Below are 17,056 nucleotides of genomic sequence, written 5' to 3' on the forward strand. Positions count from 1 at the left end.
CCGTACTATCTTCCTCCACGAGGCTCCGAGGGCGCCAGCTGTGGCGTTTCTTCAATGGAGCACTGGTAAATTCGAGAAGGCCCATTCGGACTGGGCCAGGGAGAGCGACGTCCTCAATATAGAACCACTCTGAGGGCCACTCTTCGGACGCCTTCTTCGGCGTGCCGGATAAGTATCCGGTCCCGGCTATGCGTCATATTTTGGCGCCGCCCACCTCAAATATAGATCCCTTTTAGGAGCGAGTGACGAGGCATAACAGTTTCCTCCATAGCTCGAAATGGGCCTCGCAGCCCAGGAATAGCTCGCAAAGAGCAACATAGCCGACGATGTGTAGAATGGAACCCGATGTGAGATTGTGCAGTTGGAGGCCGTAGTACTCCAGAAGACCTCGGAGGAAGGGGTGGATTGGAAACCCGACGCCTCTAATTAAGAAGGATGTAAAGCACACTCGCTCCCCCCTGGCTGGATTGGGGAAATTTTCCGCGAGGGCTTCGCCCGTAAAAGAGGTTAATCCTGCCCGGATAGGGACTAGATCCACGGGGGGGGGGGGGGAATCCCTGCGTTTGAAGCTTACTTAGCTGGCCGTGGGATACTGAGCATTTCCCCCAATCGCCTTTTTCGGAGCCATGGGGGCGGGAGGAAGAACTGGGAACGCTAGCCATGCTGGAATGATTTCTCCTAGCAAGCTCTAAGGATTTTCCGCTCGATGTGGAATGGGATCTAAGATACAGTCCCTTTAAATAGATGCCCTTCTTACATGGCCAGGGTGGTATGTGCAAAAAGTACTCTGGCCTTTCGTGGTCACTTGACACGTGGATGCCGAAGCGGTGGAGGCGCAGAAGCCAATGGGTACGACATTAAATGGAAAGCCGAGTATGACTCTTCGGATCAAACACTTTGAAGTCTATGGAGGAAGAACCCGCCTTGCAATGCCGAAGACTATCAACGCGCCGGACACATCGTCATTGAAGCCTGATTCGGGGGCTATTGAGGGAGTCCTGTATTAAGGGGTCCTCGGGTGTCCGGCCTGTGTGACATGGGCCGGACTATTGGGCCATGAAGATACAAGATAGAAGACTTCCTCCCGTGTCCGGATGGGACTCTCCTTTGCGTGGGAGGCAAGCTAGGCGTCCGGATGTATTATTTCCTTTCTCTGTATCCGACTTTGTATAGCCCTAGGCCCCTCCGGTGTCCATATAAACCGGAGGGTTTAGTCCGTAGAGGCGATGACAATCATACAGGCTAGACTTCTAGGGTTTAGTCACAACGACCCCGTGGTAGATCAACTCTTGTACTCCTCATACTCATCAAGATCAATCAAGCAGGATATAGGGTATTACCTCCATCAAGAGGGCCCGAACTTGGGTAAAACATCGTGTCCCCTACCTCCTGTTACCATCGACCTTAGACGCATAGTTCGGGACCCCCTACCTGAGATCCACCGGTTTTGACACCGACAACCTCCACGCGAGAATATCCCCCAAGTGGATTCAAGACCCCTTCATGGGAAGACCCTCCTAGGATTCAAGACCTCTCTCCTCCAAGGATTGGGGTGAACTAGCTACCCTTTGTATTCTTCTTGTGTTGACTTTGGATCTTTGTACCTCCTCTTTGTGTATGTGGATTTAGCACATGTGTGATTTAGATCTTGTTGATCGAGTGTTTCCCCTCTCGTGTTCTTCGTGGGACCCCCTCCAATTCGTGAAAGATTGGCCCTTAGGGTTCTACCCTACATCAGCTGAGCTTTTCTTCAGTCAGCCTCACAACCAATGATGATTGCTGCAGCACATTGATGTCATTGTGAAAGGCATGCCAAAGAAAGCGTACCAAATCCAAAGATCTTGCGATCGCATTGCTTCATGAATTATGGTGGGCTTCTAACATGACCCTGATATTGCCCTTGTTAAGCCTCCGGGAAGTTCTTCCATTTCTAATACATGCAGTCAAGAGATCCAAGCAAACCTTGCCACCCTCTTGCTTCTGAGATTGCCAAGAGCCTCTCCGTGTCTGCCACAGTTGGTCCTCTCAGGTACTGAGGTCTGAACACCTTGACCATTGCAGTTGCAAATCTGACCATGGCATCTCCGCATGTGCTCTCAGACATCCATAGGTACTCATCCAACGAATCAATGGCCATGCCATATGCAAGCATCCAGAGTGCGATAGTGCAGTTCTGATAACCAGAGAACACAATCGCACCTATGGCGTCCTTCTTCAGGATGAAGTAGTCATCATAGGACCGAACGCCATTGTACAAACAATCAAAGACAGTCTTAAGCACTTGAAAACACTGGCGCAAATGGTTAGCGAAGAGTGCATCATGGGCAAAGTAGTCAGCCACCAGTGTCAAATGCCCACGCGCCCTGTTACGATTGATCGCTCGATGACCCTTGATTAAGCCCTTGAAATTGAGAATATGCTCCTCCGCATGCTCGGCGTCATCAAGGACCGCCTGCATCATCGCCATCTCATCGGAGTACTCCCTCTCGTCCGATGAGCCGTCGGATGACTCAACAAACTGCTTGTATATGTACTCGAGATAGGAGTCCATTCCTAGAAAGAAGTAGGGGAAAAAATTAGCTGCGGCAATTCATCGAACAGTTACTGACCATGGTGAGTATAGCAGTAGCTGACAGTACCTGGCGGGGCGGTCGAAGGACATGGGTTGAACGGCGACGGAGGGAAAGCGGGGTGGAGCCCTATCGGAGCGCTGGAGGTGATGGAGACGTAGAATTCCGGCATGGGTGTGGCGTGGTGGCAAAGGTAAGAGACAAAGAAGGAAGAAGAGAAATGGGAAGGATGGAAGCGCCGGGTCCGGGAATGGTTTTGGGTGGGCCGAAGGTGTCGGAGTCCTACGATGTGTCGTGTCCGGACTCCCGTACACCTCCGTCACGTTTGTCCCCGGTTTGCGGGAGAAAACACGTCCGGACTGTTTCGCAAACCGATAGAGGCCCATGTTAGATGGCTTGGGCTGTCGGATAGCGCGATCCGGACGAATGTGGGCGGTTTGCGGGTCGGCCTTGAAGGGAAAATATCCAATGATACCAATACTCACATGCTACCAACTTAAAAATAAATCAAATTTAAACATTCCAAAATAATCTGAAATAGATCATGGATGTTCCCAACACATACGTAGACAACCTCTAAAAAATTCAGATCAAAACTTAAAATACATATGAAGAAACAGAAAAGACAAATTCAGATATGAATAGCGTCATTCCTGTTTTTGTCTTCTTTTGACGCTATTCATGACATATTTCACTTTTTTGTTTCTCGGTGTGTATTTTGAATTTTGATTTGAATTTTTTAGAGGTTGTTGACATATATGTCGTGAACATTCATGATTTTTTTCAGATTTTTAAAAGTATTTGAATTTGAATTTTTCAAGTTTGTATCATGGTAGCTTTTGAGGGTTGGTATCACCCCATACTTCCCCACGCCTTGGAGATGCCCTTACAGCGTTTGAGACCACGAATGCGCCACGATCGAGCCGGCCGTATGCCATTGCTATCCAGTTTATGAGAAATGCCACAGCAGACAGTACTAGTCTCTGACTCACACGAGGAGTGCAAGTAAATGAGTGGATTGATGATAGCCAGAGCCAGAGTCAGAGCCATTTACTGAAGACGCGTTCGACTTTTGCAGTGCACACGGGTAATTAATTACACTGTTGGCTTGAAGTCCATTTGCTTCCAGCTGGAGTACTACGTAGCGGTACGACTCCACCTCGTTCGCTTGAGGACGGCCAACATTGCATTTCCAGCCTGTGAGTGAGGTGCCGAGCACACGGTACACGCGCAAGTTGGCCTGAGCCTGACAGACCCACTGTGGCACTGCTCACTGTTGATGCCCCGCACCGTCGTACACTAGTACTCACCAGCTTCTGCTTACCCAGCGACCCATGCAGATGGATTTACAGCGTGTTCGTTCGTTCGTAGCATAGCATTAGCATTAGGCATTAGCATAGCAGGGCTGGCTGCTGCCTGCTGGTTGCTACTACCTGCCCACTGTTGCTCACGTTCAGATCCAGTGCAGTGCTGCTCCTTTTGAATCGACACGCTGTTTTCTCACTCCTTCACTGGCACTGGCACCGGCACCTACTAGCATGTAGTAGTAGTCTGGTAGCAGCACATTAAGGAAACCTTGGTGGGTTAACTTAATCACCGTCTTTTCATTAGCCCTGCCTATTATTAGCCTCCAAGTTATCCCTGCTCAAGTGCTCAACACCTGCACTGGCCACTACTATACTTTGATGGAGCCGCTGGTGATTTGTTTTTTTTCCCGAGGGTACACCAAAGGCGTACCATAGTCTGGTGATTTGTTTGGACACCAAGGCATGGCTGCGACGACACGCTGTCCCGTAACTTTACAGTGTGACAGTGAGTAAGAGCAGCTCAGCTTATTTGATGTGCTCTAAGCTGAGCTGCTCTTACTCACTGTCACACTGTGACTGCGTGCTGGACGTGAGTCCGGTTAGCGAGCGGCCGATCCGTGGATCATCCCGTCAGAGCGACCTTCGATTAGCTAACAAAATGTAGCGTGGCGTGGATAACACCGCCTCGTGCATGCTTCTAGAAACACCACCAAATACTGTCCATGGCAACAACAAAGATGTGTGCTACCTACACTTGACACTTTGCTCTCCTCTGGCTGGCACGCACGATGATCCCATCCATGATCGGATAAAAGAGGCCGATGAAAGCGCAGTGGACCTGCGGGAAAGGGGTTGCATTTTTCAGGCAAAAGTTAGATCCCCCCGTTGTTGTTTTTGCTGACAGCAACTATCTTCAGAAAAAAGGGCGTTGCATTGTTGGTGCCGCTGTTCGCTGGCGTGACGAGCAGTTTTTACGCCCAGACACCTGGTCCGCAAGCGTGCGCGCCGTGTCGGCCACCTTCCTTCCCGGGACGCACAGAGAGAGCCACGGTAGAAGGAACGAACGTCGCCGTTGTCGACGAGACATGAAGATCAGGAGAGATCTGGAGCGGCGGCCGGCCGGGAGGCAGCGGAGATCGGCGGGGATCGAGCGAGCACGGCGCCGTTGGCGTGCGGGTGTAGAGAGTACACGGGCGGGCACACGCTGATGGTGCTGGTGCAGCTGCTGTGCATGTAGGAGTAGCACGCACGCACGCACGCACGCAAGCATGCTCCGGGCGTGAGCTGGGGAGGCGGTAGGAGCTTGTAGGCCTCCTGGTCATGGGCCATGGCGATGCGGCAAGGGGGCACAGCTGTGGGCCGTACCGGACCCATAAGCCCCTCCGCCCCTGCGGCCTGCGTGCCTGGCTGCAGAAAAGAAAGCAGGCGCCATGGCGTCAGGAGGGTTGACAAATCAAATCAGCCGCGCGCGCGCGCGCTCTGGCGTGTCCGGGCTATCTGATGCATGCGCCAGCGCGTGTCCTAGCGTCATGGACCCGACCCACCGTGCTGCTCCCAGTAGTACGTACGTCGAGGGTGGTTGATTTCAAAACGTGTGGCCACCACGCCTGGCGCTCACTCTTCATGTCTCGGCACTTCACCGTTCAGAGCAATGCTTGGATGCATGGCTGCTCGCAGAATCAGGCGAGGTTCTTCTGAGCACCCTCTTCCAGTTTCACTAGAGAGAGGGACCGACCGTGGAACAGTCGCCTGGTGGCTAAATTTCGGGTTTTGACCATTTTCTGAAACTGACTCAAGATCTGATCCTAGTCTGACCTCTTTTTTTTTTCAAGATTTAACCTTTTTACTACCGCCAGTGTTCATGGCGGTAGGGTGTAACAGAATACCGTCAGGGATCTTGGTGGTAGGAAACAACCCGCTGTAGGCACGATCACACGCTGTGTTCAATACTTAAGAGAAATTTACGATAGGGCATGCAACCCTACCACCAGGGACCTTGGCGGCAGACTGTTACACCCTACCGCCATGGACTCTGACGGTAGCAAAAGGGTCAGATCTCGATTTTTTTCAAACTAGGGTCAGATCTTGATTTAGTTTGAGAAAATGATCAAAACACAAAATTTTGCCTTGCCTGGTTTTTGAATTTGGGTCGGACAACTTCTAATATCTCGTTGATTCTTGACCAAATGGACAGGCAACAAGCCACGACCAAATGGACAGGCAACAAGCCACGTTCGCCCGTTCGCGTGTTGGATCTTCTTTAAGATAAGACAAAACTATAACAAGCTATATTGAAATTCAAACTTAGCAGCAAGTACACTAAATGAACCTGCAGACTCTGCCAGGCAGAGGGATGCCAATATTTACTCAGCAATATGTAACAATACGTGGACATGAAAGAATACATATTTACTCAGCAAGAGAACAACGATTACATTTCAAGAACAATCTCTTCCGTTGTGAAAATCAATGAGGACTAGTTTTTATTTACTCAGCAAGAGAACAACGATTACATTTCAAGAACAATCTCTTCCGTTGTGAAAATCAATGAGGACTAGTTTTTATTTACTCAGCAAGAGAACAACGATTACATTTCAAGAACAATCTCTTCCGTTGTGAAAATCAATGAGGACTAGTTTTTATTTACTCAGCAAGAGAAGAACGATTACATTTCAAGAACAATCTCTTCCGTTGTGAAAATCAATGAGGACTAGTTTTCTGTCATCCCAGAAAACAAAAACATGCAGCAAAGGGGAAACAGTTTTGGGGCAAAAAAGGAGAAGTGCCTCACATGATACTCTTTTGCAATGGAAGCCAAATGGCAAAAGGCATCAGGACCCATGAAGTTATAATGACAAGAATGAGTATTACCTTGCTGCTGGTCTACTTGATGTTGTTTACCGACATCCTTCCAATATTCATCAAGGCAGAGGAATGTAGAATCCTGACCTTCTTTAAGATAAGACAAAACTATAACAAGCTGTATTGGGATTCAAACTTAGCAGCAAGTACACTGAATGAACCTGCAGACTCCGCCAAGCAGAGGGATGCCAATATCACCTTGGACGAGCAGATCCTAGCTGGCATAACAGCATACTAAAAGCTCAAATTTTCTCATCATCCCCTTGGGTAGACATAAACCACTGGTCATTTTTTAATTCACAAACAAGCTCACTTCATCAAGAAGTGAGACAAGGTTTTCTTAATTCTGGTTACATCATCATATTGATTACATTGGAAGCATTAGGAATAAAGAAATTAAATAATATTCTCATTTTCAATGAGTAGTCTAAAATACAGAGGGACTATTATTTCTTCGGTGCCGCATGCCTACTTATCCTATATCTGATTCAATCTCTCACGCGTGAAATCCTCACTTGGGAATCCTGGGTTCTTATTTTCTTCCACAGCCCTTGAAAAGACTCAGGTATGAAGTAGTACTCATGAAACATCAGTCCATTTGACCTGCAAGAGGATGGATGGATGGATGGCGAAATGAGATCATTAGTTAGAGTGATCATGCTGAACACTAATCGAGGAGGAGGTAGGAAGCTAGTAATTGAGAAACCGTACCATTCATGATGATTGCAGTAGGTGAGAAGATGATCAGCAAGAGTGAAGGGCCGCACGGATGGGCAGACCATCTCCTTTCCATCGTGTACCTGACACAACGCCGTTGGCCGCTCGAACGATCGGCTGCTCAAACAATGCACGACGACCGGATCCGGGAGTGATACCGTGAGGTAAATCGAGTTGCTGCTGATGGACGGAAGGTTGTTGGACGACACGGACAAGCACCTGTCCAAGGAGACGAACAATGCCCGGTCGCCGAGACTTCTTACGGGAATCAGTTCATGGTGGCCGCTCATGCTTATCTTCACCTTGAAGCACCTCTACATCAGGGTGCACAAACTTTGGCGACTTGACAACGAGTAGCATGTCTCCATCGGACTCCACGAGATAGTACTTGCAGAAAGGCGGGTTACCAAACTTTTGTGGAACATGAGCAACAACAGGACCGGCGGGTGGGTTGGGACTTGGGACTGGGAGGGTAGACTTGAAGACTGCAGGAAGCCGTAGAGCTGACCTTGGAAGGGCAAGGTGTTGGACAGATACATGTCTGTTTGGATGACCTCCCAGCTCGGGTGGCCTGCATCGGCGCTGAGCACCACAGACGACCAAGGGAACCAGGCCACGACGGCAATGGAGGTGGTGGATGATACACTAGTACAAACCGCAGCGTTCATGCCAAGGACGCAGTTGCGGTTCTTGATCAGCTCCTGGTACACGGGGACGAGGGACGGGAAGTCAACCGCGGCGCCTGTGAAGGGGTTGAGCACGCGGACCGCGGTGGTTCGCTTGTGCAGCAGGATGACAAGACCATCGGTGAAGCCAATGATCCTGTGGCGCCGGAGCTCGGGCAGGCGGACGCGGAGGCACCTCGCCGTTTGAGTGTGGAAGAAGGTTATCTGGCAGGCGTCGCCGTCACAGAGCGCGACCCAGCCGACCGGGCGGAGAGACGGGATCCGGAGGGTGGGGTCACGCGGAGCGGGCGCGCAGGTGCGCCATCCGGAGCAGACGGCGCGGAAGGCAATGTAGTCCACGACGCCGGATTTCAGCACCAGCGCGGCGACCTGGCGGGCTATGTCGTCCGGGAGGGACGCCCAGCCGGTGGCTGCCCGCGCCGGAGTGGGGATAAAGCGGCGTTTGCCGGGGGAGAGAAAGGGGAGCGACGGACCTTTGCGTTTCCGCCCGGCCGGAGCAAAAGGAGGCGCCTTTCTCCCCATCCCGCACCTTGGCTTGTTCGGATGCGTTGCTCTCGCGCGTCGGCCGGAGCTATATACAGGACGGCTCCTACCGCGATCCCAAATCGGAGTTGATAGATTGAAGGGGAATCCGAGTAGCGCCTGGATCTAGATGGAACACCCAGCGACGTATTTAGACACCAAAGACCAGTAAATTGGAGGAGGAATATGAACCTGCGTTGCCGAAGCGGCGGCGGCCGCCGCCGGAATAGGGTGGAATCACGCCGCTGCCAGAACGGCGAATGCAGGGAAGGAGAAAGGCAAGCGCTCCCCGCACTCCTTTTTTTTTTGTTTTCTTCTTCTCTTTGCGATTTCTTTCTTTAATACTCCACGTCATCTCAGACTTTCGGAGCGTGCGGGTCTCAGGCTGGTTCTAATAGCAAGTACTCCCTCCGTCCGGAAATACTTGTCATCAAAATGAATACAAAGGGATGTATCTAGATGTATTTTAGTTCTAGATACACCCCTTTTTGTCCATTTTGATGACAAGTTTTTCCGGGCGGAGGGAGTATCATATATACTAGTATCATGCTTATGATACTAGTGTATGATACTATCCCGTAGTGCATAGTATCATATGTTAGTATTATAGATGACTTCATTTATCAGCATGCATGACACATAGTAGCACAACATTTAATATAATACAATATCATGATGTGATACTCAACCCTCTCTTTCTTCATTTAATTTTATGCCACCTCATCAAATTTGCCTAGTTGGCATGCATGGTACTATCTATGTTACTCCCATTACGACCACCCTCAGCGCGGCCCCTGCGACATCTTTTACTTTTTCGGATTTGCTATCTTGCACTCAACTGTTTTTCAATTCGCCAACATTTAAATCATTGTTCGTCCGCTGTTGCGCGGAGATTCGCTCCTGGACTGTCTAGTTTTCTTTGTCGGGTGCGATTTTCTGTCCCAGCACGAAACCGCTGCGTCCGGCCGCCCCCTCCCCCTCTTTTGTTTTTTGTCGTTTTTGATTTTTCGGCAAGGTTTCCCTCTTTCATTTGAGCTCCACTGTTTCAATTAGGGGAGGGGGAGGGGGGGGGGGGGGGGGGAAGGGGGAACATCCGCTTGGCCGGCGGAGGCGATTCCTCTGTGTTCATGTCGATTCCAAGATCCTCCACCTGTGGAGCTTGATTTCTCTCCCCTTTCTCTTCGATTTCTCGCATCCTTTGGTTGGTTGATCTCATAATTCTCTCTCCCGCACGTAGTTTTTTTCCATTTCTGGTTGTGTGGCTTCCAGATCTAGGGTCTGTTGCTGATGTGATTTTGTTTCGGTTCGTGTTAGGTGTCTGTCGTGATCCCGGGTCGTGCTGTTGTAGATTCGTGGTAGGTGCTTGTAGTTTTAGCGGTTTGTTCTGCTTCATGCTATGCGTAGTCCGCCATTGTTCCTCGTTGCTCATGTTGGATCCCCTCTTGTGTAGGCGCTTTTGTGGCATGCGTGTGTTCTTTTTGTGGTTCAGTTAGATGTATGGATGAGATATAAGTTTTGAGATGGGTGTTTTTGTGGTTAGGGGTTGGTGATTTGCGTTGGTAAATGGTCTCTTTGTTCGCTGGTAGATTGGTGTTCCTTCTCTGGCCGTGTTGGTTTTAGTCTTTTAGAGTTGTAGGTGTTGTCATCCATGGCCTCTGCCGCATGCAATGCACATGCCCCTTGGCTTCTGAGTGCATAGATGGCTCTCGGTGTATGCTATTTACCCAGCACATCAGTGCTCTGTTTTTGGTGTTTCATTTTTGTGTTCTAGCCCTGTATTGGCTTCTAAGTGCTTTTCTCTGTATTTTTGTGTGCTTTTGTAGTGTATCCCAATAAGCTTCTCCTTGTTAGTGCCCCTGGGTGATTGAACTGTATTTCTGCTGCAGGTTTAGAGTGCATCTCAGAGTTGCTGTGTAACCCCATAGTTTCAGCATATATACACTAGAATTACCATGTAATTTGCTCCAGAGTTACTGTGTAATTCACCCCATAGTTTCAGTGTAATATACACTAGATTTACTGTGTAATTTGTCCCGGAGTTACTGTGTAATTCACTCTACAGTTTCTGTATCATTTACAGTGTAATTTGCCCCAAGTTTCAGTGCAATTTATCCCATAGTTTCAGTTTAGAATTTCTGTGTAATTTGTGCCAGAGTTACTGTGTAATTATATGTATTTTACAGTGTGTTCTTGCCCTTATTTACAATGTACTTTTAATGTTTCAGTTATGTAATTTCTGAATTTCTTTGGCTTCTATTCTCAACTATGTGTCTTGGTTGCAGTGTAATTTTCCAAATAATTCATGGTTTCTACATGTATTTTACAGTGTATTTTCCCCTTTTTTACAGTGTATTTTTCTTGATTCAGTTATGTAATTCAGGAATTTTTGGCTTCGTTATTTGGTGATTGTTCTCATGCTTATTTTATGAACTATGTGTCTTGTTTCCAGTGTTGTCTTCCCAAGAATTACAGCGTACCCCTAGTTTTACACTGTAATTGCCTTGCTTATATATATATATATATATATATATATATATATATATATATATATATATATATATATATATATGTATGTATATATATATATATGTATATATATATATATATATATATAATGTATTTTTTGCGCCTAATTTGTAGTGTAATGTTCATGTTTTAACTCTGTAATTCATCGGTTTAGTTTAATGGGTAAGCTTCGGAAAGTCTCTCACCAGGATGTTTCGTTAGTATCATCTTTCAAGTGTGCAGATTCTATTGGTAAACCATTCGTGCCTAATGACTTTGCGGAAGATGGATCATGTCCAATGTCTACAGTAGTTATTTTTCTCTCTTTTTTTTTCTATTTTCAGGAACTTTCTGGTGATGAAGGATCCTTTGACAAAGCTCTTTTCAAGTTTTATCTTCATCAAGTTCGTTATCTTTTTTTTCTTTTTCTTTTTCTTCTGCATGCTGTTTATGTTTTATCTAAAGTTTTTCATGGCAATTTTTATTGACACGATGATGTCAAATTTAGTTTGCAAGTCCAGCAATTTTCTGGCAAAAAAGAAAAAGAAAAAGAACTCACGCGGATTTGGCATACTCGTCAATTAAACATGCAATCCTTGACAAAAAAATTTGCCATGAAAAACATTCGACTTGCTATGCCTAAAAATCTGACGGTCGCTGGATATTCGGGTCCTAAGATTAATCATCTTGTAGTATATTTCTATGTGGCAATGTTTTGGGAGACACAAGAAATCGAAATGTGGCAATGTTTTGGGAGACATAAGGAATTAGTATGTTTCCAACAAAAGGAAAGAAAAAAAAACCTCCCCTACATTTTAGGGGAAGCAGCTACGATCCGCGGAAAAAAATTATATGAGACCAGGTCTCATATAAATCAGGTGAGACCCGCCCTGATGAATGACATGTGGCATTCACAAATCACAAAGCATCTAATCTCTCCCCCCCTGATTTCAGGTGGGGGGTGGGGTGGATGCTTTGTGATTTGTGAATGCCACGTGTCATCCATCAGGATGGGTCTCACCTGCTAATCCGTGAGACCTGGTCTCATAGAATTTTTTTCCGCGATCCGCCACCAGCACCGAACAACGGAAAAAAATTATGAGACCAGGTCTCACGGTTAGCAGGTGAGACCCGTCCTGATGAATGACACGTGGCATTCACAAATCACAAAGCATCTAATCTCTCTCCCCCTGATTTTAAGTAGGGGGTGGGGGATACTTTGTGATTTGTGAATGCTACATGTCATTCATCAGAATGGATCTCGCGCAAGACCTGGTCTCATAGAATTTTTTTCCCGAACAACGGGGGAGAAGGAGAGACCATGCTGCATGCTGACGCGGTCGCGGTGCCGGCACATGCAGACGCGTGCGCAGCGACTAGGGGATCATCGCGGCAACAACGCGAGACCACCAACCGATCCGCAGGCTAGACGTGCGTAGGAATCGAGACACAGATCGATCGTCGTGCGCGCGCGGGCGATCGATCCAGCAGCAGCGGCGGCGATGTCGGACGACGAGGACTGCCGGACGACGGCGGCGCTGCTGGCGTCGACGTCGTCTAACCACCGGGCGGTGCTGCTCCACGGCAGCCTGGACATCTGGATCGACGAGGCGTGCAACCTCCCCAACAAGGACATCCTGTCCAACACCATGGGCGGCCTCCTCAAGAGCTGCACCTCCGACCCCGGCGCCAAGTCCACCAGCGACCCCTACGTCACCGTGCTGGTCGGCTCCGCCACGGTGGCGCGCACCCACGTGATCCAGGACGACGAGAACCCCAAGTGGCGGCAGCACTTCCTGGTGCCCGTGGCGCACGAGGCCGCCGCCGTGAGCTTCGTCGTGAAGGACAGCGACGTGATCGGGGCGGAGCTCATCGGCGCCGTGGCGGTCCCCGCCGAGTCCCTCCTGGCCGGCGACCGCGTGGACGGCGTGTACCCGGTGCTGGAGCCGTCCGGGAAGCCGTGCGCTCCGGGCGCGACGCTGCGGATGTCGGTGCAGTACGTGCCCGTGGCGAGGCTCACCATGTACAGCCACGGCGTGACGCCGGGCCCGGACTTCCCCGGCGTGCCCAACACCTACTTCCCGCTCCGGCGCGGCGGGCGGGTGACGCTGTACCAGGACGCGCACGTGCCCGGCGACGGGCAGTGCCTGCCGGAGATCCGGCTCGGGAACGGGGAGCTCTACCGGCACGGGCAGTGCTGGCACGACGTGTACGACGCCATGTCGGAGGCGAAGCATCTCATCTACATCACCGGGTGGTCGGTGTTCCACACGATCCACCTGGTGCGCGACGGCGACAAGGCGCGGCCGCTGGGTGATCTGCTCAAGAAGAAGTCGCAGGAGGGGGTCCGGGTGCTGCTGCTCGTCTGGGACGATCCCACGTCGAGAAGCGTCCTTGGCATCCAGATGGTAACTGAATTCAGATGTCGATTTAATTAAAATGCTGCAGAATCTACAATTTATATATGTTCATGTCATTTATCCGAATTCTGCTCAAATTTCATCGTTGGCTTTGATGAATTTGAATGAAGTGATAAGAATACTTTGCATATGTAAATTATGACATGCCATGGTCATATGTAGGAAGGTTACATGGGCACACGAGATGAGGAGACACGTAGATTTTTCAAGCATTCTTCGGTTCAGATACTGCTCTGCTCACGATCTGCCGGGAAAAGGCACAGCTGGGTTAAGCAAAAGGTTGTATTTCATTTCATCCGAGGAAATAAACTTACTTAGATATTATCTGTATGGGCAATGAGCTGATGATGGCAACCATTGGAAACCAGGAGACAGGAACTATTTTTACCCACCATCAGAAAACGGTGATCGTCGACGCCGATGCCGGCAATGGTAAACGGAAGATAGTCGCTTTCGTCGGAGGCCTTGATCTATGTGGTGGGAGATATGACACTCCAAGGCACAATCTGTTTCACACTCTTCACACAGTGCACAAGGAGGATTATTACAACCCAAACTTCGCGGTGAGAACTCCTGAATATGATCTGAACTCTGCTGGAGGTTTTCATGTATCAATTCTACATTTGATAGCCTAATGGGCCGCTTGTGTCGATGCAGGTAACTGATGAGCGTGGGCCGAGAGAACCATGGCATGATTTGCATTCCAAGATCGATGGCCCGGCAGCATTCGATGTCCTGAAGAACTTTGAGGAGCGTTGGTCAAAATCATCCAAGCGCCATGGGTCCAAGAAATTGTCGAAATCATGTAATGACACGTTGCTCTGGATCGAAAAGATATCCGAGATGGCAGCTATTGACGACGATGTATACTCCAATGACAATGACACAGAGAGATGGGATGTTCAGGTAAGATCTTCCATAGTATTCCAGAGTTTCCAACCAAAGTCGTCTGTCGAAACATTGAACAGTTTTACTTTGGATTGCAGATTTTCCGATCGATCGACTCGAACTCCGTCAAGGCTTTTCCGAAGGATCCACGAGAAGCAACCATTCAGGTAACTGAAATACAGTTTTCACCTGACCATAACTGTGTTGAGAGCTCCATTTGTTTTACCTGATAGACAACTTTTGCTTTCTTGACAGAATCTTGTTTGCGGGAAAAATGTACTAATCGATATGAGCATACACACAGCCTACGTTACTGCCATCCGAGCAGCCCAACACTTCATCTATATTGAAAATCAGTATTTCCTTGGCTCTTCATTTCAATGGGATTCACATAGAGATCTTGGTAAGCAAGGACTAGTACAGTTTCTTTCAGTTGATCTTAATGGCATGCTAGGTTGTCTTGTTTAGTCTTTAGTGTCGACTTTGCTATCTCTTTGTTCTTGATGAACTAGTGCAGGTCACCAAATTAAAAAAAAAACTGATACGTTAATTTCCCACATCATGCCAGCAACAAATATGCCGGGTACTTAAATTTCTGGCAGCCCCGGACTCTGAAATTCGTTTTCTTGCAGGCGCGAATAATTTAATACCGATCGAGGTAGCCCTGAAAATTGCTAACAAGATCTACGCGAACGAGAGATTTTCGGCCTACATAATAATTCCGATGTGGCCTGAAGGCAACCCAACCGGTGCTCCTACACAGAGAATTCTTTACTGGCAGGTAGGTTCTTTATCTCTCTCAATGTCTCTAAAGCATAGCAGCTTCTACTAACCTTCATTATGCTCTGTCAAGTTTGAAGTATAGCTGCTTCTATTCATATGTGTCGTCCTGGCCAATGCAGAAAAAAACGATGCAGATGATGTACGAGATAATCTACAAGGCACTGAAAGACACGGGACTGAATGGTTCATATGACCCACAGGACTACCTGAATTTCTTCTGCCTCGGCAACCGAGAAGCGGTGGAAAATGCCAACGCTTTCGCCGATGCATTTTCACCCACCAACCCTCAGGTGAGTGAGAATCAGGGATTGCAAGCAGCTGAAATTCTGTAGCAATGGCAGCACTACCAGGAGCCACTCTTTCTGAAAGATTACCCAGTAGCAGTACTCGATCAGACCTGTCTTTGTGATGGTTCAGGACCAAGCTAGGAAGAACAGGAGGTTCATGGTGTACGTGCACTCCAAGGGCATGATCGTGGACGACGAGTACGTGATCATCGGGTCGGCCAACATCAACCAGAGGTCCATGGAGGGGACGAGGGACACCGAGATCGCCATGGGCGCGTACCAGCCCCACTACACCTGGTCCAACATGTTCTCCGCTCCCCGCGGACAGGCAACCAGCCAGCCAACCAAATCCATTCCCTCACCTCATCATCATAAATCTACAACGACTGACGAACTGGAATGTCGCTGCAGATATACGGGTACAGGATGTCGCTGTGGGCGGAGCACATCGGGGGCGTGGAGGCGAGCTTCGAGCGGCCGGACACGCTGGAGTGCGTGCGGCGGGTGCGGGGCATCGGGGACGCCAACTGGAAGCGGTTCGTGGCGGAGGAGGTGACCGAGATGCGGGGGCACCTCATCAGGTACCCCGTCGCCGTCGAGTGGAACGGCAAGGTCGGGCCGCTGCAGGGGTGCGCCGCCTTCCCGGACGTCGGCGGCAACATCTGCGGCTCCTTCTCCGGCATCCAGGAGAACCTCACCATATGATCTCTTCTACTAGTAGGGCACTAAGCATTCATAGACGCACGATTAACAAATTAGTGGTCCAGATGCAAAGAGAGAGACAGCCCAAATTAGTGTTCCCCGCAGTTTTATGCTCTTTCTCCGGTAAAAAAAACGTATGTTCGCATGGGTTTCTTCACAATATTTTCACGCATGCTTGAGCAGTGTTTGCTGAGCTGAACATACTTCCAGGGAAAAAATGTTTTCAACACGTTTGTTTTTCTGTTTTGAAATACGCAATTTCAAACAAGTTCCACGGTTCATTTCCTTTGGCCGCGTCAAGTTTTCCAATAATATTTAGATATATTTCGCATGATTTTGTGAATGCTTGAGCATTTCGCCAAATTTGGTTAACATTTACACATTGCTTACAAAGCCGTTTCATTCGAGTTTCCATAAATGAAAATTTCAAAACATATTCCACATTGATCATGTATCGAAGAGCACGTCAAGACCAAGAGGATGGCAAAAACAGTTCCTGAATCGGACACACTTCAAAAAAAAAGATCTTACTTTGGGTAATTTTTTTAAAGCATGGATCAAATAATCAGAGACCGAAATGGTAGACTGTGGGCAGTTTTTTTAAATAGCTCACATATGTAAGTGAAAAAACTGTTTGAATCTAGATCAGCAAATCGAACGTCAAACAGTTTAGACCCATCAGCATAGTTGTGCTTCCCCAAAAATTTAACCACACATGTGCTTCTGCATGAAGCACATTTGTGCTTCCTCGAAAGTGAAGCATACCGTGGAAGCACATGTTTTTCTAGGGGATGGGGAAGGACATGT

The 17,056-nt window shown here is 48.6% G+C and overlaps 2 protein-coding genes across 2 annotated transcripts; one reads left to right on the plus strand and one right to left on the minus strand.

The window, feature by feature from the left end:
- Positions 1-7,007: 7,007 nt before the first annotated feature.
- On the minus strand, positions 7,008-9,026 carry LOC123105981 (uncharacterized). Its single transcript, XM_044528171.1, has 2 exons — positions 7,451-9,026; positions 7,008-7,342 (listed from the first exon to the last, which is right to left on the minus strand). Exon 1 carries the CDS (start codon positions 8,662-8,664, stop codon positions 7,771-7,773), a length of 894 nt encoding a protein of 297 aa, XP_044384106.1. The 5' UTR covers positions 8,665-9,026; the 3' UTR covers positions 7,008-7,342; positions 7,451-7,770.
- Positions 9,027-12,464: 3,438 nt separating this feature from the next.
- LOC123108404 (phospholipase D beta 1) lies at positions 12,465-16,482 on the plus strand. Its single transcript, XM_044530199.1, has 10 exons — positions 12,465-13,577; positions 13,752-13,868; positions 13,958-14,152; positions 14,247-14,495; positions 14,576-14,644; positions 14,733-14,880; positions 15,110-15,258; positions 15,380-15,550; positions 15,678-15,875; positions 15,959-16,482. The coding sequence occupies exons 1-10, from the start codon at positions 12,672-12,674 to the stop codon at positions 16,250-16,252; spliced, it is 2,496 nt and encodes an 831-aa protein (XP_044386134.1). The 5' UTR covers positions 12,465-12,671; the 3' UTR covers positions 16,253-16,482.
- Positions 16,483-17,056: the final 574 nt, after the last annotated feature.

Source organism: Triticum aestivum, chromosome 5A (assembly GCF_018294505.1).
Source record: "Triticum aestivum cultivar Chinese Spring chromosome 5A, IWGSC CS RefSeq v2.1, whole genome shotgun sequence".
Classification (NCBI taxonomy): Eukaryota; Viridiplantae; Streptophyta; class Magnoliopsida; order Poales; family Poaceae; genus Triticum; species Triticum aestivum.

Bases quoted from the DNA above. Each gene is read 5' to 3' on its own strand.
- LOC123105981 (XM_044528171.1), bottom strand. From the start codon at position 8,664: ATGGGGAGAAAGGCGCCTCCTTTTGCTCCGGCCGGGCGGAAACGCAAA.
- LOC123108404 (XM_044530199.1), top strand. From the start codon at position 12,672: ATGTCGGACGACGAGGACTGCCGGACGACGGCGGCGCTGCTGGCGTCG. The intron at 14,153-14,246 runs GTGAGAACTCCT...GTGTCGATGCAG, and splicing joins ATTACAACCCAAACTTCGCG to GTAACTGATGAGCGTGGGCC. The intron at 15,259-15,379 runs GTAGGTTCTTTA...TGGCCAATGCAG, and splicing joins AGAGAATTCTTTACTGGCAG to AAAAAAACGATGCAGATGAT.